The 22,255-nt window shown below is 46.7% G+C and overlaps 1 protein-coding gene across 2 annotated transcripts in view; it reads right to left on the bottom strand.

The window, feature by feature from the left end:
- Rapgef4 (Rap guanine nucleotide exchange factor 4) overlaps positions 1-22,255 on the bottom strand; it is a 258,897-nt gene that overhangs the window by 16,595 nt on the left and 220,047 nt on the right. For both annotated transcript variants that reach the window (XM_041631492.1, XM_041631493.1), the window contains 9 exons: positions 16,991-17,141; positions 14,861-14,949; positions 14,211-14,241; positions 13,917-13,995; positions 13,270-13,416; positions 11,392-11,489; positions 6,086-6,211; positions 5,499-5,677; positions 2,610-2,700 (listed from right to left, as the gene is read on the bottom strand). In XM_041631492.1, coding sequence (XP_041487426.1) covers positions 2,610-2,700; positions 5,499-5,677; positions 6,086-6,211; positions 11,392-11,489; positions 13,270-13,416; positions 13,917-13,995; positions 14,211-14,241; positions 14,861-14,949; positions 16,991-17,141 — 991 coding nt within the window. The remainder of the gene's footprint in view (positions 1-2,609; positions 2,701-5,498; positions 5,678-6,085; positions 6,212-11,391; positions 11,490-13,269; positions 13,417-13,916; positions 13,996-14,210; positions 14,242-14,860; positions 14,950-16,990; positions 17,142-22,255) is intronic.

Raw genomic sequence — 22,255 nt, 5'->3', positions numbered from 1 at the left:
CTCTGCAGTCCTCAGAGAACTCTTCCCTGGGGGTGTGGCTCAGGCTGTCAGATTCCCATCTAATCACCCATAGACCTTCTGTTCTGTTTCTGGAAGCCAGTGCCTTGCGCATCCTCCACATCCTCTAGAACCCATTTTCAAGGATGGGAGGAACCTTGTATTATCTCGCAGAAGATGAACGCCAGGCTGAAAGCTGTGACGGGCATTAGGGGTCTGAGGATGTCACGTGGAGCATCACCACGCTGGATAGTAAATATGGTCCATTTTAAAATCTAAACCTTCCTTGAGCTGGCCATGGCAACACACACCTTTAACCCAAGCACTCTGGGAGCAGAATCAAGGGGATCCCTGCGCATTCCAGGCCAGCCTGGTCTCTATCGTGTGTTCAAGGCCAACTAGGGCTACATACCCAGGACTACACATTGAACAGACTTGTGTGTGCTAGAACTATTTTTTTTAATCAACGTTCATGGAAACAGTCTGCTTTGGATCACACCTCTGTCATTTAGCCCTCTTAACTCAGCCAGATTCTCAGACAAAGGCAATACCCAACATAGTAATAAACCGTTTGGGGGCTCTTAAGATTGTTCTCTAGCCACACAGTTTCCAAAGATGTGCCTCATTGGGGCCATTAGCCAATCCAGGGATGGCTAGGAAAGTCAGCAGGCATTTCTGCTGTCATGACTGCGAGGTGGGGGTGCTACTGAAGTAGAATGGGTGTGGTCAGAGAAGGAAGCTCAGTACCCTACAACATAGGGAGCCCTCCACTACAGGGTGCCAATGTCTCACTAGGCCAAGGCCCGCACTCTCGGTGGCTTCCCCTCAGATATAGGTTGCTCTCCCGCTTTGAGCCCTTCTTACCACAAGCGTTTTCACTTGCTCCTTTGCACCCTAACTGTTCTACAGTCCCCTGAGATCGTGCACCACCGTTCCTTACACTGCCTGTGACATCACTCTGGGGCTCACGGGAGCTGTGTGAGAAGCCCTTGCGAGGTTTTCATCAAACACAGAGAAATAATCCAAATCAAGATGCTCACGAGCGGAAGTTCTCCTTACAAAATCACATAATCACACTTCAACTCAAAAAACAAATGAAGGTTTATCAATCAGGAAAAGGCTGACTTTTTCTGTCCGAGACAGGCAACGACCGAAATAGAAGTTCATACCCGTGGCACTCTTATACTCGGGAAAGTAAAGGACTGGCCAATCAGCTGGCTGGATCCTCTCTAAGGGCTTCCGAGGCAGCCGGAAGGGTCCAGATTGTGCTGTCTCGCTATCTGGTTGCTGTTACGTGGAACCTACAGCTGGCCTCCATGGGCCCTCCTCGAAAACCTCTAGAACTTTCCTTTCTTCTGACCCACCCTTTTGGACTCTGTGCGTGGGATCAGAAGCCAGAGACCTACTGCGGAGGGCCGACTCTCTGAAGGGAACCCTGGGTTTCTTGAGATCCCAGGAAGCATGGGCAGCAAGACAGGCGCTGCACAACGGTTTCCCTGCTCGATTATTGGCACGCCCACGCTGCTCTTCGGCTTACTGGAAGCCGATATGGCCTCGCATGGCTCGCAGGCCTCACCAATGCCCTCATGCCTATATTCAGGGGATGAACCGCTGCAAGCTGCATGCTGCCTGGAATTTGAAGGGAAACTCAAGACAGAAGGACGTGTGAGGACTTGCCATAGAAAACAATGGAAATATTTAGGGAAGCGGGGGGGGGGGGGGGAAGAAAAGAGCTTCAAGGGGGAAATGGGTGGGAAAAGAACGCCAAGGGGAACGGGGACGCAAGCGGTGGCTATTAAACACCGTGGCAGAGAGGGTCTCTCAGACACTCTTTGCCCTCTTCCGCTGCGGTCCCTCCCTCTTACACATGCCTGTGTATGTTTATCAGGACTCTATTTTCGTGAGTATGTTCTTAGAGTTTAGTGATTCTTCAACTATGTCACAGGGAGGGGGATAAGCACTTCCCGAGTGCTGAGCTAATGACAGCTGAGCGTGTTTTTGAGCGAGTCAATGAATCACTCGCCCTGTTTGCTGCAGAAGTTTGCAACACACCTGTATAACTTTAGCTCCAAAGACAGTCCGTGCCAACTGTTGCTCCTCTCTGGAGGGAGGAGTCGCCAGGTGGTTATGAGATACTGGGTCCTTTGCTGTTCCCAACAGCTGACATTTTTTTTTTTTCGGAAGCAAAATGACTACTTGGATAAAAATGGATCTTCTGCCCCCTTTCAATCATAGGGAAGGCCCCGTGCAAAAGCAATAAGCAGACAGTTTGGAGACAATTGAACCTGTGTGCAAAGCGACTTTTGCCGCCATCAGATCTAAGCTGCTCCTTCGTGTTATGCCTAAGACCTGCATTTACGACTATTTACAGTGTAGAGCCGGAACCGCTAAGGTTTCCCGCCCCTCCCCTTCCTGCCCCCACCTGGCCAGTATCTTTTTAAACTCTCACGCTGCGGTAAGTAGAAAGAGAGGACTGGTCATCTCCCTCCGAGGGTCCCGCCTTTTCCATTGTTCCACCAGCGTGAAAGCTATTTCTATAGAAGAGCTCACCGGAGAGCCTCTGTTTTTATGCCTGTGGCAAAAGTCACAGCTGGATCCCAGCAGCGGCTTACCTCCCACGTTAGTGCCAAGCGGCTCACGGCGACGTTGCTGAGTCCCATGACGATGGCAAAAAAGGAATTTAGGTTTTTGTACTCCTTGCAGCTGGAACACAAAGAGGTGCATGTTTAAGTAGAATGCCACTTTTGAGTGAGTTTTTTTTTTTAAAAAGTTAGAGTTATATTTTCTGATAGTCATTAATATTCATCAGGACTCGTTTATATAACAGGCAATGAGAGACTCAGAACCCTGTAGGAGTTCTGCTTGGGTAGCTAGGCTCTGCTGTTTGACACCCCCCTATAGCTTTAGAAAGTGTATGGTTTGGGCCATTGAGGTTTGAGTCTTGAATATTTAAATTTACATCCCCAGAAGGTTGTTATTATAATCCGAAATCTGCTGAAAGCCGTAGTGAATCTGGGAGTGGAGAGGGGAGAGACATCCCATGGGATTGGGAAAGGGAAGGCAAATGTTGGAGAATTTGAGACCTGGAGGTGGGAGCTCGGACCTGGCAGGTAGAAAGAAGTGAAGGATGTCACAAGGCTGCGGTCACCCTGCCTCCTGCACGCTACGTTAATGACACTAAATTGTTGAAAAGTATCAGCTTCCAAGGCATGGTCCCGGTGGCTTGGGCACTAGTTCTCCAGGAATTTGAAGTTGGGAGATAATTTATAGCATCAATAACAAAAATAACCTTACTTTCTATTTAGCTGACGTTAGGGAGGCTGATAATTTTGAGTCTATGCTTATGCCATTATGAGAATTTATTTATATTTTGGAATGAAGCACATGGACCAAGCCTTGAAATTAACTTCTTATTAAATTACAAATTTAATAATAAGTATATTATAGAAATTTAATTCTTATTAAAATGGTGATATTATCCCAGGTACTTGCTCTACCTGGTGGCAAACAACAATAACCACACCCTAAGTTCTTCATATCAGGCCCCTAAAAAGGGAACACATTCATTTCATAATAAACACAAATCAATATGGCTATCTAAGTTGAACAGCATCATAAATAAATGTTTGAATAAACATTTTTGTAGAAGGCTCACTAAATGGTTGCTTTGGCTGCTCATATTCAACTCAAAAACCAGCAATGAGCCCTTCTCTGCGTCTGTGGAGATGAGAAAATGCTCGCCAGAGGAGCTGTGGTGGTCAGATGGCACATGAGAAACAAGCTAAGGCATGCCAGTGCTGGGATAGCAGCTCCCAGGCGAAGGGCTAATGCTATTCCGTGGATGATTTGTCTAAGTGGCTGTGGGAGAATGACCCAGAGCCCAGACCTGCTCTGTTACCTATTTTGCTTACCGTTCAAGGCAGGTCAGGAGAGGACTGTGTGTCTCATTTCTTCTCATGTGAGGCAAGGATAAAAAACATTTACCCCAGGCCTGTGCCTCATCTTTCCTAAGCTCCTAACAGGGCTGAGAGCTTAAAGAAAATGCTGTAGCTCTCTACAGACAGCAGGCCAAAGAGACCCTATTGCCTTTCTGTTTCCTTCTTGTAGACTCTGGGTTCCGAAAGCCTGCAATCTTTAACAGCCAGGCTGAGTAAATGGGTTCACTAAGGGACAGTCGCCTTAGAACGAGGCTGAAATGATGCTTAAATAACCGGTTGACGTACAGGGAAGGCCAAGTCCATCTAAATAATTAACAGGAGTCAGAAGGATAAATTACAAAGGCAGAAACATGAAAAAAAAACATATATATTCCTGAGTATTTTGAAAGGTTCATCTGTGTGGCCTCCATAAAAACAACAGGCAGGCCTCCTCTTCCCTCGGCGGGGCACTTGGCACCAGCAGGCTAAGGTGAAGAGAGAACACGCTCTCAGGGATGGGAAAGCACCACCCAGTCATAGTTTCCATAATCCACTCATTCCAAACACATGAAGGCATTCGCCCACTGCACAGAGGCCGTTCACGCTGCTCGGCAAAGTGGCCACACTCGGCTAACCCTTTCCTCAGACAGCCAGCTTTTCCAGAGAAAGAGCAAGCAGCGTGTGCATTCAGAGGACCTGGTATTCTATTGTGCCCTCAACATTTTTGGCAAAACAACTCCAGGCATTTGGCAAGCCGGCACCTATAAAGCACCAAGTAGCTTCTCCTTCTTTGTTTAGCTCTGGAAATCAGCCGCCCTGTGGGATAGGAACTGTTTGGCTCAAGCAAATTGCCTGGCTGGGGCCACTTGTTCTCCCAACCTTCCCGAGCTCGCGCTCTGCGTCTAGAAGGGGAAGAAGTCTCACAGCCACAGGCCACATTTAGCTTTTTTATTTTTAGTACTGTGGTGATACCAAAAACATGGAAGTAAACAGGAGGTCGTCAGGCGTATCTAAATAGCCAGAGAAGATTAAATTCATGTCAGGGAGAAACCTAGCTGGCCCCCGCAGTAAATAAACGGTTTCCCAAGAAGGGCATTAAAAGAGAATATTTATAAGATGTTTGCTTTCTCTGATGTGTATGGAGATGATGGCCTAGTACCAGGTTAGCTGGCCTTTATGCATTTTACTGATTTTTATTCTGGCCGAGTTGGATAAACTGTTGTTCCAGTGTGTTCTACTGCCCTCTACTGGTGAGAACGTGTTATGTGGGACAGGGCTTCAAGAGCCTTGCAACAGAAATTCCTGCAGAGGAACATTTGTTTACTTAGAGCCCTCTTCAAACACAAGGAGGTTTAAAAATCTGAGGTGCTCAGAGCAAAACTGAGCCCCCCTTTGACTCCAGCACCCGTATTACAAGATGTGAATTTACGTATTGACGCTAACCTTTAGAAAGCCAGAAGACGGTCTTCTCTCACAAGAATCAGCTGCCTTCAGCTCCTCCACCCTGCTCTTCATTTTAAGCTGTATTCCGTGAGAGCACAGCTCAAAGACTATTATTTTCCCTCCAAAGTTAAGGCTACTTACTGAGCTGCTATCTTGATAAACTTCTTCAAAAGCTGAACACGCTTGCTGAGCTGGGAACAAAGGCAGATCTCAGTGACAACCCAAAACTGAATTTCATTAAATCTCCTCAGGAACAAATCCAAGTTTGCTGTGGTCTTTTTAAAATTATGCCTTCCAAATGTGTGGTAGATTAGCTCCAGCTAGAACAGAAAGGAAAACAATTTCACTTATTTGTTGGCTTTTAAATCAAAACGCCAGCCTGGCTCCTCTATTTGTCAAGAAAGCGTTCTATGGAGCAGCAGATGTGAATTCAATCACTAACCCGGATGTGACTTGTCATATAGATTTGAAGGGCCTTCATGAGGCTCGTGGAATATATAAATATAAACTAGGTGTTATCGGCTTAATATACTCTGGAAGACATAGCATACCATCACAGAGATTTTTTTCTTTAATATTTGAGGATTTTTATAAGCTCGGCATTCACAAAAGCCCTCATGTGGCTTCCAGATGGCAGAGCCCAGAAATGCAAGTTGAGTGGAGCAAGCAGACCCCATCTAGAGTCTCCCGGAACCCGGAACCCCTGGATGCTCCCGGCATGACCTCACCTCGTGCACGCAGTTGAAGAGTTCCCAATCATATGTGGTCATCTGGTACGCCAAATCCTTCGAGCTCATCAGCTCAAAAGTTCCCACTGTCCCAGTGGTGGGGCCTTCTTGTTCTGGCAAGGGAGTCTGGGAATAATTGTGGGAAACTGGATCAGAATCACAAAAGGGTTAAGTGCCGAGTGTCAAACACCTTCAGGAGCTTTTGAGGGGAAAGGATTTGGGGAACACAGTCAGGCATATTTTGAAATGTTGGTTTTGAGGTTAAAAAATGCCTTTGCCGTTTGCTGTGCTTGCTTCAAGGCCATCTTTGTCATCACCACCACCATTATCATCAACTGCAAACCATGGCAAATGAGATTTGGCAAAGGATGACCCAGGAAGGTTCTCTGTTGTAGGATGTTTAGATTGCAGTCTGACAAAGTTTGTTTTGAGTCAGAGTGGAGCTAGCTATGAGCTGACCAATAACCATAGAGGTTTTGGAGGACTGCGGGCAGATAAAGAGACAGGAAGTAGTAGGGTGGGTCTTAGAGAGGGTTTCAACCTTTTGGATGGAGGAACGAAAGGGATGAGAGGTCACTGGTTAGCCGGGCTATGGTAGCGCACGCCTTTAGTCCCAGCACTCGGGAGGCAGAGGCAGACAGATGTCTATGAGTTTGAGGCCAGCTTGGTCTACAAGAGCTAGTTTCCAGGATAGGCTTCAAAGCTACAGAAAAACCCTGTCTCGACGACTCCCCCCCGCCCCCCCAAATAGAGGTCACTGGTCACTTTCAGGTTCTTACCCTGGTATCTGACTCCTGAGTTTTTGTTGCTAACGAATAACTAGATAAACACTTCAGGTCTCCTTTGCCTGGGGCTTGGAGGTTCCTGGAAACTTCCTTTTCTGTGGTAAAGATGGAAGATGATCTTGGAGACCTTCCGCTTATGTTCTCATGGAAACTATTATAAAGCCAAGTACTAGCATGGGAGCTTGAATGTCTACCTGCAGTACCACTTAACTGCTGGTGGTGATGGCAGTCAAGTTGCCACAGCCATGTCTGCGCACACCACCTGGAAAGGTGAAGTGGTGGCAAGTGTGTGAACTGAGACTATGCAGGATTTCCAGTTCCCTGAGCTGAGAGTGTCTGAACATTAGTCACGTGTTTGGGCCAAGCCCAAACTCTGTGGCTTTGGCCAAGACTCTTGGTCAGAAGTTCTCATTTGGTCCACTTATCTCCCTCTGTATTTGGAGAAATGTACTATAAAGTGTCTTTACCTTGTAAAATGTGTGACTGGAGCTTATAAAACCTTAATGCTTATCTGTAAGTCAGAGAGCATATAGTGATGAAAAGAATGTCTGCCAATATGATGCTAACTGTATTTGGATATTAAATATTCACGTCCCGGTGCTAGGGATACAACTCTGGCTGTGTACTTTCTTTGCATGTTCAAGGCTGTGTGCTCCAGCCCCAGGAAAGGGGCTCATGTTAGAAGCACTAATATTATACAGGTTTCATCCGCATCTCCGTTACCACTGTGCTCTACAAATGCCCCTGCTTTCTAGACACCACAGAAATGACATGGTCAAGGTGTAGGTGATACCTGCATTGCAAAGTTCAGTCTATGTGATGAGCAGTCAAGCTTACTATATAGTAGTCACCCTCCACCAATGGGTGTAATGCTACTTGTGGATACAGTCACTTGCTGGACTGCTGTTGCACATCTGGAGACAGAGTGTCGACATACTAGACTACTAGGTACCCAGACAGGCAGGCGGAGGCACCTGAATGGAAAGATGCTGCATACCTGGGGTCACTGTGTGATGGAGGATTACAAGAGCCAGGGGGCAGGTGAATGAGAGAAGCCTTGCTCAGGACGGTCCATATTAGGCTGATAGCAAGGGCGGCTTGGAAGTGGGGAAGCTGCCAGGAGACCTGATTTGCAGGAACAGATTGCACAGAGGGACCAAATAACAGCTTTTAAAGAGCCTCTGAGTAGCAGCTTAGGAGACGGGGTTTTGTCACAGGCAAGATAATAGACCATGTTAGCGCCGGCCTCGGCAAACAGCAGACTGAGCACAAACCGCACGATAGCAACACATGCTTGAAATCGTCCCCTAATCTTTTGACTGTCTCCAGCTCCAGGAAATCAGGGTTATACTACCTAAGTTGGCAACTTAGGGTATTAATACCAAGGTTTGTTAAGAGGATTAAATGAGAGCGATTTAAGTGCAGCATGTAAGCCCAGTCCTTGGCACAGGGAGGGCCCCTCTCTCAAATTAGGTCTCCTTTCCAGAGCGGCTCCAGGGCTACACACGCACAAGAAAGAAAGTGTGGTTAGTGCACCATTCAGGCTAAGAGCTGGGCATGGAGTCACTCTGCAGAGTGTGGAGGACAAGGCAGAAAGCAATGATTCCAAATAGACCTGACGCCGATAGGCAAGTAGCTTATGGGACCAGGTGGGAATGGTTTCAGCCAGGGCAGGAATTTAGTAGAAGGTCTTAGGACCATGACTTAGGTTGGACTGGTTCTCTGTGATCTCCCTTGCCCTCCTATAGCGGCTGCTGTGAGCACAACCCTTCTGCTCCACCCCTCAACGCCCTCCCCCCACTCTATTCACCGACTCTGTCTCGAGGCTCGGTGACTCTATCTACCCACTAGCAGTTTCCTGGAGATTTTATGGTATCTGATAAACAGGACTAATTTACCAGACAACTCCTGTGGAGATTTCAATACTAAGAAAGACGGGGAACTCTTTTGGTCATGGGTGCTGGGCTGGTGTCTGGACATCACTCCAGGGTGTAAAAGAAAGCCCTGTAGACTCTCCATCTTCCTGTGGTGGAATCTGTCATAGTGGGCTCTCTCTGATGGCACACCGGTCATCACAAGCTCCGTGAGGAACATGGACTATGAAAGGTTTGTCTTTCCCACAGCCAGGAACGTCCACAGAACACGGAACAATGTGGCAGATACTAAATAAAAGTCTAAGGAACTCAGTGAGTGGATACAAGGCGAGCCAAATTACAGTACACTGAAGCTCTGTTGTAATTGGTTTTGTACTAACATTTATACTCAAATAAAACTTCAAGAGAGTAAATCTCCTGAATCCAAGCCCTGCTCTAGTCGGATCAACGCTGGCACTCTACTGGGTGTAGACAACACAGTTTAACACCAAAATTCATTTTCTCCCGGACTGTTTGGGTTACTCGCATCCTGATTTGACTGTCATTGTCGTAAGGACAATGCTCCGGGGCACTTGTCCTGTTGGCCACAGAAGCAGGCACAGCACTGAGTGCTTAGCAGACACTAAAGTGTGTGCTGATAGATCTGAGGGTTCTGTCGACATGCAGCCCTGCAGTCGCCCTCTGGACGACTCTTTCTAGAAGGGCGATCCTCACAGGAATGCTTCAGCAAGTCTGAGAGGGAGGGCTTCAGGTAAGGTCCAACCTCTGTGAGCACAGAGACATGGCACCCCCCCAGCTGAGAGAGCTTCCTGTCCAGGGTCCTAGTTGCCAAGCAAATTCCTTCCAACCAGTCAGGCCTTAAAATGGAAGATAAGCAAGAGACCAGAACTTGGAAGGCCGAAGGACTGTGTTCAATAAACAGAAGCTTAAAACGTTAGTGTCTGCCCCCAGGGAGCTGGAGACATTCCACATGCCTATCTATCTACCCCCCTGGCTCAACACAGCGGCCAAGAACCAGCTGGCAAGAGAGGCCCCAGCACACTGTGTGGCAAACACATCACCCAGCACCCTCGACGGAACATCAGCAACACTGGCTGTTCGAGACGTGAGTCTCCAGGGGAGGGTAGCAATTTTTAAAAATTATATGTCTATGCATGATATGTGCGGGGAGAGGAAGGATAAATGGTTCATGGCCATGACCAGTGGAACACTTTGTGGGAACACTTTTCCCCTTCTGTCTTGATGTGGTTTCCTGGGTTATTCATTTCATTTCTTAATTGCTCCCTGTTGAGAGATGTTTATTCAGAGAGGAATGAAGACAGGTGACCGAGGAGCTCAGGGATACACAGACAGGAGTGTGACTCCATGCTGAGATTCCTGGGCTGGTAGCTAGGGTTAGGGCTTGGTTAGGGAATCAAAAGCACCATGTCACATTTGTTCTTCCCTAAGTGAAAGCAAGATGGTCAAAGGAGCTGTCCCACTGGGTCTGGCTGCACACACCCATAATCCCACAACACGGGAGACTAAGGAATGAGGATTAAAACCTAGCAGAGGTGTCTCCTTTTAATCCCGGCACTCGGGAGGCAGAGGCAGGTGGATCTCTAAGTTCGAGGCCAGCCTGGTCTACAGATCGAGTTCTAGGATAGCTAGAGCTGTACAGAAAAAACCCTGTCTTGAAAAACAAGCAAGCAACACCCCCTCCAAAAAATAAAAAAAAAACATAAAACAAAAAGCAAAACAAAACAAAAACAAAAACCCCAGGGTTCAGCATGGGCTACATGGCAAGCCCACATCTAGAAAAATGAGTGAGCAAAGACCTGTGGCCTTCCCTGAAGCAGAAACCAGTCTCCCGAGCAGGAAAAACAAGCTCCATGGGGCCTCAAAGGCCACCAAGGACTCTGAGTCCACCCTCCAGCCCGACTCCCTCCTGAAGTTCCAGCAAGATCTACTTGCTAAGGAAATGGAATGTTCTTCAAATTTTCATGTGGTTCACCTCTCACTTACTTACATACTGATATATATATATCAAGGGAAGCTCATGGGTCCAGACACAGGAAACTCACTTTGTGAAGCTAAAACTGGTCCTGCGGCTTCTAATATCCTTTAATAGCTGGTCAATTCCACACTTAATTTCTATAGGATAAGCAGAAATGAATGTGTCCTTTCTTCACAGAAGTTCTGGGTGGCTGGGGACAAGTGCTCTGACCTCTAGTATCCCTACGAAGGTTCTGAGAGTGTGCTGAGGGAGAAGCCCTTCTAGACCTGCTGCTGGCCCCGCCACCCGTCCTCTTTCAGAAGTCTCCGAAGACTGGTACTTCCCTTATAAGCAATCACTGCCCTCCTGATCTGAGCATCCCGATTTCAAACGCTAATACTGAATTTAAAGACGTTTCAATGAAATGAATCACCCCCAAGGTTCCGAATACTAAACTGTCTCCGTGGTGGTGCGGCTTGGCTAATTCCCACAGATCATCTGCAGCTGGGAGCATCTCTAGAGAGCACCTGAGGCTTTCCCGGCAGACCACAGTGTAGAACAAGCCACACCGCAGTCGCGATTTTTCAGCCTCAGTGTGGCTGTGAGATTAAGCTGCAGACAAGGTTTTCTGATTGCACACACCGCTCCAAGGCGGAGGCCATTCACACCTACCAGTGAGTCGAATTGCTCTCGCGGGCAGGCAAACAGGCGTCCATTAATGGTGAGCGTCGTAAATACTGAAACATCATTAGGTTTGAGCACCACCTTTTCTGTGAACATAAAAAGCATGAGATTGCCTATTAAATCCATCTGAGATTCGCTGCACTGCCCTAATCACACCAACAAATTGCCAGCTCGGTGAATTACCGGAACACGCAACGCGCCTGCATAAAACGCAGGGGTGAGGGGATCCACTGAATAAAAAAAAAAAAAAAAGACAGTGCTTCGGATAGACGCATGGTGTTCGGGATGCCGTCAGAAATGACCACACAACAGGAGTGCGGACACCCAAGGATCCATTTGCCCTGATCTACTCTGCAGCCATTATTATTTATAACACCTGCACAGTCGTTTAGATAGCAAGTTAGGTTTCTTGAGGGTAACAATGCCTGGCCTTTTGGAGAGAGAAAGAGCATTGCTAAAAACCTTGGTGGATGTTTCAGAGATCTCACATGGTTTTAGTTGCAAAAATATATGTTTTTTTTATTTGTTTCCAATTTGGAAGGGAACAGCATTAGCTACATTCAGCCCTTTTCTGTATTTTACAAATTAGTTTATTGAATATATACTTAGTACTTACTATGTACCAGACACTGGGGACACACAAAGAAATGATGGGAGGATAAACTATAAATGATAGAGAGATATAAAGCATAAATTAAAAATTCCAGTCAACACAGAGGGTTAACGAATGTGTGTGTGTGTGTGTGTGTGTGTGTGTGTGTGTGTGTGTTAGTGAGATGGGATAAGGGCCACAGAGAACAGCAGGGAAGGGGGTTAGACAGTATGTGGCAGGGGAGCAGTTAAGATTTTAGATGGGACATCAAGGAACAGGTGTCAACAGCAACAATATCATTTAGGCGAATACCCAGTTTACCAGGACACCTATGGGAAGAGTGTTTGGTCATCCTGGGCCTGGACCAACTGGGACAAAAACAGAATGCAGGGTATTGAGAATCCATCATCCACTTTAAACCCTGAATCATTGGAATCATCTACCTTCATATGAGGCAGAAATGCTCCGCTCCACTCCTAAAGGGCCCCTCAAATGGCTGTGAGGCCTCCCCTGGGGAATTCATACCCTGGCTCCTTCCCGCACTCTCTCAATGCATTGTGGGTGACCACTGTCCAACCCTGCTGGCATGGGGTGCAGGTGCTCATTTACTTCCTAACCCCTCCCGGCCTGGAAGTGACTCACGCACACAGAGTGTGTCTAATTCACCCTTTTCTGTCATTGCTACGTGCAGCTTCCCAGGGCATTCAGGATGACACAAAATGACATTTCAGGTATGATATAAGCAGGGACAAGGGAAGGTATTTTAGTCCCAGGTTGGGGAATGATGTACTCCTCATGCTATGAGGGCAGCTGGGCTGGCTGGCTCTAACAGATAAAGAAGAAATTGTAGTCGCTTGAAAAGAGTGAGCCCTCAACTGACCCAAGCTTCAGGTTTGCAGACACCAGAGCCTTAGCTGGTCAAGCTCCATGCACCTTTCTCAAGGATCTTAGGCCCAGAGAGTTCTTTTATGGTTTCCAAGGAAGGAGCCCCAGGCTGTCACATACGCCAGAGGTTACAGACACAGCTGCCTCCCCAAAATCCCTTCTCTTCTTCCTCTTTTCTGTGCGAAGCTCTGAGGCAGGGAATGTCAGACATCTGATCAGTTCACCTCTTCCTACAATGTTTCTGTCATTCTAGGAAGCTCACAATGTCTCTGCCATCCTCCCGGGTCAGCCACGAACGGCCTTGCTAACTTATGGTTAGCTAACAATGGTTCTTATTGGACAGGATGGTTTCTTTCACAAAAGCCCAAGATGCTAATCCAGGCTGTTACCTCCTCCCGAGTTCATCTTGACTATGATCAGCCCTTCCCCAGAGCCGAGTTTGTCAGCCACCGCACTGATGACTTCCTTCACCGAGGCAGCTACGGGCACCCGGATGGTGGTATAGGTATGGTCCACGCAGTACACCTTAAACAAGACTTCAGAGATGGATGACAATGTGAGAAAGTGGTCAAAGGCATTTAGAGAAAAGCATAAGCAATGCAATAGTTAGATGTCTGTGGTCAGGGCCTGAGCCCTGCTCTTACTAATGACCGGTGTGTGTGTGTGTGTGTGTGTGTGTGTGTGTGTGTTACACCTTGCTCTGGGAATCTATAAGGTTCCCACAGCCTTCCCACCAGTTCTTCAAAGAAGTGATGATCTTGACAACCACGCCCTGAGAGAACCCACATTCTTTTAAGAGATGGTGACAACTGTGGAGAGGCAGTGCCAGTCAGGTGTGGGCAAGCATTTCAGTTCTGTCTGGGTACCAGACTCCAAGAACATAATTTATCAGGAGACCGAGGGGCACATCCAAGAGCCAAGAGCTGGGCTTTTTTTTTTTTTTTTTTTTTTTTTGTGGTAGTGGTGATTTCAAGGTGATGATATCCAGGGACAGATGTTAGCCTGATTATAAAATTCCACACAAGAGATTGCTCACCCTCATCAGAGCCACGAATCGGCTGACGTTTCTGGGCCCTCTCGTCACCTGTGTTGAACTGCTGCAAAAGGACCTTGTGCTGCAAAAATAATAACCGCAAGTGACGTAAGGCAGAGCGAGTGACTAACATTCCCTAACAACTCCGAGAAGATGCGCCTGAGGAGCAATTAGGGCCACGGAATGAAGCAAGTAGATTTGTGTGTACAGAGGAGACATCACTCCAATATACTGTAATCCGGGGCTTCTGGGTGATCATAATGCTACAGATAGAGCCGGGCTCTGGAGACCCCTTACCTTCTTCTGTGGCGCTTTCACATCTTCTGAGCTACAAGAAGCAGAGAAAACACACTGTTGAGTACCATTGCTGCTGTTCTTTTAGCTTCATTTGTACATCACTTTCATCTTGTGATTAGCAATGAAGTCACACAATCCCTCTGGGCAGCAATGGGAGACATCCCATTCTCACAGGAAGAGGCCAAAAATGCATGGAGGTGGCAAAACCATTAGCTCTCGTCACAGGCAGATTCTGAGCAGACCCGAGGTTAAATGCTCTGGCTCCTGGCTTTCAAAGTCAAACTCCTAACTCACTCTCTTAATCTAACAGTTCACTGACAGCAAATATTTTCAATCAACAGCTTTAGCAGCAGAGAGTGAATTTCCCATCTAGGTAAATGTCTTCAAATACCCAAATGCCCATGGACTATTTTATTGCTAGGTGGGCTAAGGGGCCCATAGCCTGCTCGCACAGAAGGCATCCAGCCCTCTGCTCATCCAGCCTCACTACCACCTGTGCCTGGGGCCCGTGACACAAATCAGAACACTGTGGCTAATGATAGACCAGCCTCAGCCACTTTTGCAGGCGAAGACTTTTTTGGAAGATGTTCTAATCACGAGGCTGGCACTCACTTGGGGAAAGCGCACCCCAGAGCAAAGCCCCTCCTTACATTTGTTTGACGATCTTCTCCAGCTCCGGCAGCTGCTCCTTGAAGGCAGCCATCATCCGGGCGTCATCTGAGACAGACACATAGAACTCCTGTAATCGGCAAAGGCACAGGATCTTAGTGAGAACGGAACGGAGCACGGCTCTCTAGAGAGCCTGGGCCGTGAATGTGGCTAGCACCCCCAGCTTCATGGCCAGGAGAGGTTAGAAGGGGGAGGAGGACGGGAGAGAAGAAGGAGGAAGTCAATATTTACATTGGAAATTTTTAATGAGAAAAGGTCCTGGAAATAGATAATGGTGATGAAATGACTATCAATGAATTATATATTTTAAATTGGTCAAAATAATAAATTCTATGCTATTTACATTTTACCATCACAAAAATTAAAACAATAAACAGCAAGTGAACTTATGTGTCACCATGTGAAAGAGGGTGAACGGCGGTGTTTTGGAATAGACCACTTTACAATCTATACTTTAAAAGCTTTTTTCTTTTTTGTTCTTTTATCTCCAGGGAATTTTAATATTTATTCTTTTTCTTTTTTCAACACATGGTTTCTCTGTGTAGCTCTGGCTGTCCTGGAACTCACTCTGTAGACCAGGCTGGTCTCGAACTCACTGAGATCTGCCTGCCTCTGCCTCCCTGAGAACTGGGATTAAAAGCGTATGCCAACTCTGTCCAACTTAATATTTATTTTTGATATTACTGTAGTATTTTCTGTTTATCTAATATACCACGGGTGTGGTTGTTAATGGTACAAATGCAGACATGGTCCTCACACTGTGGGCTTGTGCCGCCATCCCAGCTGACTCCTCAGAGCTGTGCCGACCACCTAGTAGCAACAGCAGCACCCATTCCCTGTGTCTCTCAGGAGCAGCGGTCTCCATGGCCAGCCACCACAACCATGGTAGTTACAGAGAGGGGCCCCAAGTCAGCATATTTCTTATTTTCAAAATCCTAACCCCTTGAACAACGCCCCCTCAGAGTCCACTTTCCCTGATGCTGCATCAAAGACAGCACGAGTCAAAAGGAGGCACAGTTCCTTTGGGAAATTAATTTTAGAGTAAACCGACTGGAAATTTTGAAACAGAACCGCACTGTCTTCTCCCTGTACCGGAGTATTCCTGGAGAGTTGTGCGGGGGGAGCATGAGTACAAGTGTCCCCCTTCTCTTGGAGAGTCACGTCCCACTGTGTCAGTTACCTGTCACCAACTGCAGTCTGGGAATACTACATGGAGAATCCCAGAAATACATAATTTATCAAATTTAAATACTTTGATTACAATATAGGTAGTATTTTCCTACTGGTTACTGTCGTTTACCTCCTAGTGTGCTGAGTTAAGAAACTTTATCCTGGGTAGATATGTGTAGAAAAAAAACCCAGTAATATTCAAAACTTTGTTCTATTAGCAGCACAGGTCTCTGCCAGTGGACACTGGGGCACTACTTACGCTAGGGTTAAAACCCAAAGCCCATGCTGCAGTGAACCACAGGAAAGAAAGTCAGCTGAGCAAGAAGAAGCATTGACCAAGGAAGCAATGCCCATTCAGAACTGCCCCCTGGCTGCCCTGAGAGTTCCTCCTGAAATCAGCCTGCTTCTTAGCAGCCAGACTCACCTGCCGTTTGTCTGAGCCATCTTACTCCTAAGAAGGAAAGGAACATGACAAATCTACATGCACAAAATATTTGTATTCCAGGGAGGAGAAAATGGAACAATACGGCACAGATAAATACATTTGTGGGTAGTTTACTGGCTGGTCATCAGAACTTTCTATTACAAAGACCATACTGACATGGAAAAATCTTTACAGAGCTAAGTAGGAAAGTCAGCCTGCAAAATGCTGGACACTAATGTGTTTATATGCCTTTCAAACATACAAAGAGAACGAGAGCAGACGATAACACGTTGCAATGCCACTGCTCGCTGAAATAGAATAGCCATATAGTAGATGATGGTTGTTTTGTTTTCTGTTTGTTTGTTTTTTTTTTTTTTATCAAAGTACCTCTCTGGCAGCGAACATGCTAATAAAGCCGGGAGCTGGCAATCCCAGCATCTCTATAGAGTTTGCTGTATAACCCTGTATTATGAGACGGGAGAATATTCTTGGAATGAATGACCCCCCCCCCACATACCTCCAGGAAAGCCATGGCCACATCATCTTCTTGGAGCAGGTCCCCGTACATGGCAGCCCACTGCAGAACCAATCGGATGACCCGCCTCTTGTTGTTGAGAGCATAGTCCATTCTCTCCTGTTCTGTGCCTTGAGAAGGCTGTGCGTGGTAAGTGCCAAGGAGTCAAGGAAACCACAGACAGAGCTACTGCCCACCCAGTTCCGTGTGCTACTGGCAATGCAGAGAGTGAGAAACCCCAGCTGTAGACGGCTGCGATCTCCTATGTTGGTCCTCAAGGAGGCTTCCCATCATAGGGTCTGAAGCACACACATACACACTCTTGGGAACTCCGGCACACTTTCCCCCTGATAGCTGACGGAGGAGTTAGACTATAGACTACATAGACTAATGTGTTGACAAAGATTCCTGTCGGCTCTACTTTCAGCTCCATTCCCCCTGCCTGCCCTCTACCCCGCCCTTCACCTCTCAGGATAGTAATGGGATTTCCCATAGCTTATTTCTGGCTACTTTGCTTTATCCCGTTGGGTCTCATAATCGTACCTACATCTTTAGGATACCCTTCTTTACATGAATTTCAATTTCACTTTGCTGGGTGGATGCCCTGTCCTGCCAGGACCATGTTCATATGAGCAAGCAAGGTGGGGGTAGAACAACTCACTTGGTATCAGGGAGAGAACACCTTTATATAATCAGCCCCTGATGAGGGCGCCAGACCCTCCTGTACCACACCTTCTTCTCTCACCTAGAGCCACATCCTACATCATTGTCAGCTTGGACACAAATGGCCAGCCCTCCGGTGCAAGCCCTGTGAGGCTTGGGCTGATGCTGTTTGCCCTATGCTCTATACCAGGCCCAGTGCCATGACCTTCATCTCAAAGTTTGACTTATTCACCAATAGGACTCAACACTTTGTTGAGTGCCCACCACATGTAAAGGGCCACGATGTCATTGACTCTCGTGTGAGGATGATACAAGTATTTTAGACAGACTTTTCCTTTTTGAGTGATTTATAGTAGCACATATCGTCATCACCTAGTTCCTAAAACAACTAGAATTTATAGTTTATGCCATAAACTACACCGGAAGGACCCTGGCGGAGCTCTCTTTCCCACCTGTGTAGGAACCGTTGTTTCCTTTCTGAGAGTGAGCAGAGCAACACGAAAGGGCTATGATGACCTAGCGACAGGGCACCGCTGGTTTCGAGTCCAAGACTCCCAACTCCAGATACTGTTGTTCCCATCGAAGCACATTCCTCAGCCTCGTCGCAAGCCACGAGACCGCCCCCATCCTAGCTGATGGCCAAGGCTTAAAAGGCAGCTTAGAAAACTGCCTTGTGGCAGGACTGCGGCCCGGAGCTGAACCAGAAAGGGCCTTTCGGAGAGAACCATAAATAATCATGATCAAGGGGAATGACAGGACCTTAAAGCAAAGGTTTACTGCATGTAAATGGGTTGCAAAATGGCTTTCATAAATTGAGCACGAGATTCATAAAAAAGAAAATTGCTCAAGCTGTATTGCTACAATTCTCTCTGAGCTTACAATAAAAAGAGGGAAGACAGATCACTTTATGTGAAAATTATTTCTTTTCTGATTAACCCTTTGGTCTCTTGAATATATGTATACACACACATATACATAAAAATGCATAACTTGGATTTTCTTTCTTAAGAATTACAGCGCTGGTTATAAAGTCGTGTGGCCATCGTATACAGCAGGCGTCAGCACTGTTGGGAGTGACTGACGAAACTCAGATACTGGTTGGCTCAGCAGAGGCTGAGAATCTGGACTTGTGCCCTTCTGTTCCCACTGTCAATTGCTTTGATTTGGAGTGAGTCACTGGGAACTAGACTTCCGTTTGTTCACCTGCGGGACGAGGTGAGATGAGACAACTTCCAGCTTCTCTTCAGATATATTTAATGACACCTGCGTGAGGCTGATCCAAAGAGAATGAGAGACCACAAACCAATAAAGCATAACACGGTCTCTTTTGCTTAATTTTAATAGTAACCCGTGTGTCGTGTGGTGCTAGTTTTGATATGGTATGCTCCCACTAAGATTCAAGTCTAGGTTTCAATTCTCTAACGCAACAACACCACAAGGTGATGTCTTTTAGGGACGTTAATGTCTTTGTGGAAAGACTGTATGACTTCTCAGGAATGGATTGGTTCTTTCTAGAGTGAACCATTGTGAGGCATGTGAACTCCTTTCTTGGCTCCCTCTTTACAATTCTGCCATTTGCCCTTCTGCTTAGAGCGGGATGATGCCTTTGGCAGACACTGAGCAGATGTGGCCCCCTGGAACTTCCAGCCTCCAGAACTGGGAGCTAATACAGCTCTTTTCCTTGTAGCTGCCCCAGTGTCTCGTGTTCTAGGGCAACAGCAAAATGAATCTCAACTCAGGAGGTAGGAAAAAACTCGGCTTAGGCCAGGCTTTGCAGAGTTCCATTTTAAAATTTCATCTTTGGAGTCAGTAAGATAAAGTAAGAATGGCTAAGTGTGGGGTCTGGTAAGTATGAGGTAGTAAACTTATGAAATCCAATAGAGTGTGTTTTAAAGCCCCTGCTATGCTGGGCTTACTCCGAGCTCTCTCTACGCCAGCTATCGTGACTTCAGGCTGTTCCCACTTCACTCTTCCCCTCAACCCAGGCCTCTCTCTCTCCACTTCGCTAGGACTAAGTGATATCGCCTATGGAAAACATCTTTCTTAAAGCCCTACACTGTTGAAGTGTGCATATATTCTTGAACGCGTCGTTTCAACTTTAAGAGAATGTCACACTATGTCCTGTCTGATCAGACTCTTTAAAAAGATTTCATTATACATGCGGTATGATTTTGAACCACTTGAAGACGGTGACCCCATACAAAGGAAAATGGAAGCGACTACGGAGCTGCTGTACGGGATGGGAGAGCTGCCTATCTCCTACCCTATCGCTATTGCTAGGTTACAAGTCACACCTGGCTTTACATGGGTTCTGGGGACCTGAACTCCATCCTCCTGTGTTCACAGTAGTCATTTTGGTAATTGAGCCATCTCCCCAGGGCCTGGAATCTGTTCCCTAAGGGACACAGAGAAGACTTCATAGGTAATAAGCTAGTGGTTTCTGTTCATTCCCACAACAATCTACCCCAAATTTGAGAAGGGATGATGGTCTGGAAGAAAATATATTGTTTAAATGGCCAAACTTGTCACTTATACGCAGCTGGCTTCAGATGGGGCAGGTATTATAGTGTCCATAGCCTTTTGATAGCAATTCCCTCAACTGTCAAGAGACAGAGCAAGATTAAGTGATTTCCCAGATTTTAACAATGAAACTCTTAGGACTGGGGCTCAAATTATCACATCCCTCCAATAGTCTTCCCCCATGTAATATTTCATGTGATACTCACTTCCTTAGCAAACATGTCCTATGTAGTAGATTTAAGGCTGTTGGGAATCAGGAAAATTCACTGGAGATGGAGAGAAATGTACCCGAATTCTCAAAGCATGCCCAGACCATACAAAAAATAAAAGTACAAGTGCTGCTGCTTGCTTGGGTAAACTGAGTCAGGGAGGCAGGAGCTGCTAATGTCTGAACTAACATCTGCACTGTGTTCATTGCTGTCAGCGTCGCCATGACTAAGCCAACCCTGTCACATCTACCAGCTATTCCAGTTCCGGCCCCAGCCTTCTCTCTAAAGGGGAGTGTGCTGCAGGCAGGAGCACCGAGTCGGAACCCTTAAGAGCCAGGTCCAGGTTTTAAAGTCACAGTGGATCTCCACATTTACTATTTGGGGACTAGGCCCAAAAGAGACTCAAAATGCTGGTTGGGTAACTATCTTAAGTCAATAAACCATTTGGAAATACCAACACAGAATGTACTTTCCCCCAAAAAATTACTTCAAAAATATCACAGCTTCTCCAGACTTTTATCCAAATGACCTGAAATCTTTCTCCGCAAAGATGTCAAACACAGCTCACAGAGCTGTTTCTAAATCAGTTCCCAGTGATTTCAATGCTACCAGGTACAGGAAGTCCACGCAGATGTCAAAACATCTGGCCCATCTCTTAAACGGGAACTTTCAGTATCAGTTGCCGAATCTACAAGATGACAAGTAAGCCCTCAGGCTGTCTCCATGGGAGAGGACCAGCTGGTTTGGCACAGGGTCCTAGGGCTGCAGAAAGACCGGGTGTGTGCTCAGGGTTGAGAACGGAAGAGGTGCAGGCCGGAAGGCAGGCCGCACTCTTTTTACTCTTCCCGACAGCAGGCTTGATGTTCCATTGAGTCATTTTCCTCACGCCGGCTCTGCCGTTCAAACACTGTAATTATTTCATATATTTTTACCTAGTTATTATCTTACTCACCACAGGCACCTGTAATTTTTCTGTATTTTTTTTAACTGCTCATTTACTTATTCTTAATTCAGCTAATAATGGTGCCATGTATTAAAATTATCACAGGGAAAGTAAGTGAAAACCTCCTAGGATGTGGAGACAGCAGATTCATTACAGCCTACAACGGGGAATAAAATATTATGTATACTTTTTGCAGTAAGTACATGCTAATTATGCAGCTATTTATAAAACACTTATCAACATTCAGACTGATACTCCTCAATGTTGTTGTTTTCGAAAACCCTGCTTTGCATACAAGATCTCTGCTTGCAACCTGAAAACAAACTTTGGGGGTCACCTGCCCCCCGAGGAGGCAAAGCTTTAGCCGGCCTTGCCCGGTGCCAAACTCCTCTCACGATGGCACGCTCGTCATGGCGGTATTTAATGGGATGCCAAGGTTTATAATGTGCGTTCACACACAGAGCCCCATTTGATCTTCATGGCACGCCGGAGAGTGGGGAGGGCAGGGATAATTCCTCCTATTATACCGAGGGTCACCTCGGGGTTACACATAATTGCCCATGTGGTTGGGAAGCTGCGGACCTTCCACATGACCTTCTGGCTTCAGAACACTTGCTCTTCCCTCTCTGACCTGGGGCCTCTTTGCTGCCTGTATGCCCTGGGGAGCAGTTCAACACTCTGGCCACTGTCCTTTTCTCAGATGGATGCTCAGGCTCTAGAATGGGATGGCCAGGTTCACACGTGAGCTGTCTGCACAGATGCTCTTCGGTTAGCTTCAAAGCCAAGGGTGGAATGGGCTAACGTAAGACGTCAGGCCTACTTCTGCAGCAGATGGAGTGTTTAGCAGACCTTAGCCATGGTACTTCTCGCTGCCCTACCTTTGGACCGACTCTAATCAGTGACCCTGTTCAGACCAACACACATTGCTCCTGT

This window comes from Microtus oregoni, unplaced genomic scaffold (assembly GCF_018167655.1).
Source record: "Microtus oregoni isolate MIOR12 unplaced genomic scaffold, Mior012 000037F_ref0000500, whole genome shotgun sequence".
NCBI lineage: Eukaryota > Metazoa > Chordata > Mammalia > Rodentia > Cricetidae > Microtus > Microtus oregoni.
Note: the sequence above shows the minus strand (reverse complement) of the source record. Positions and strands in the feature narration are given on the sequence as shown.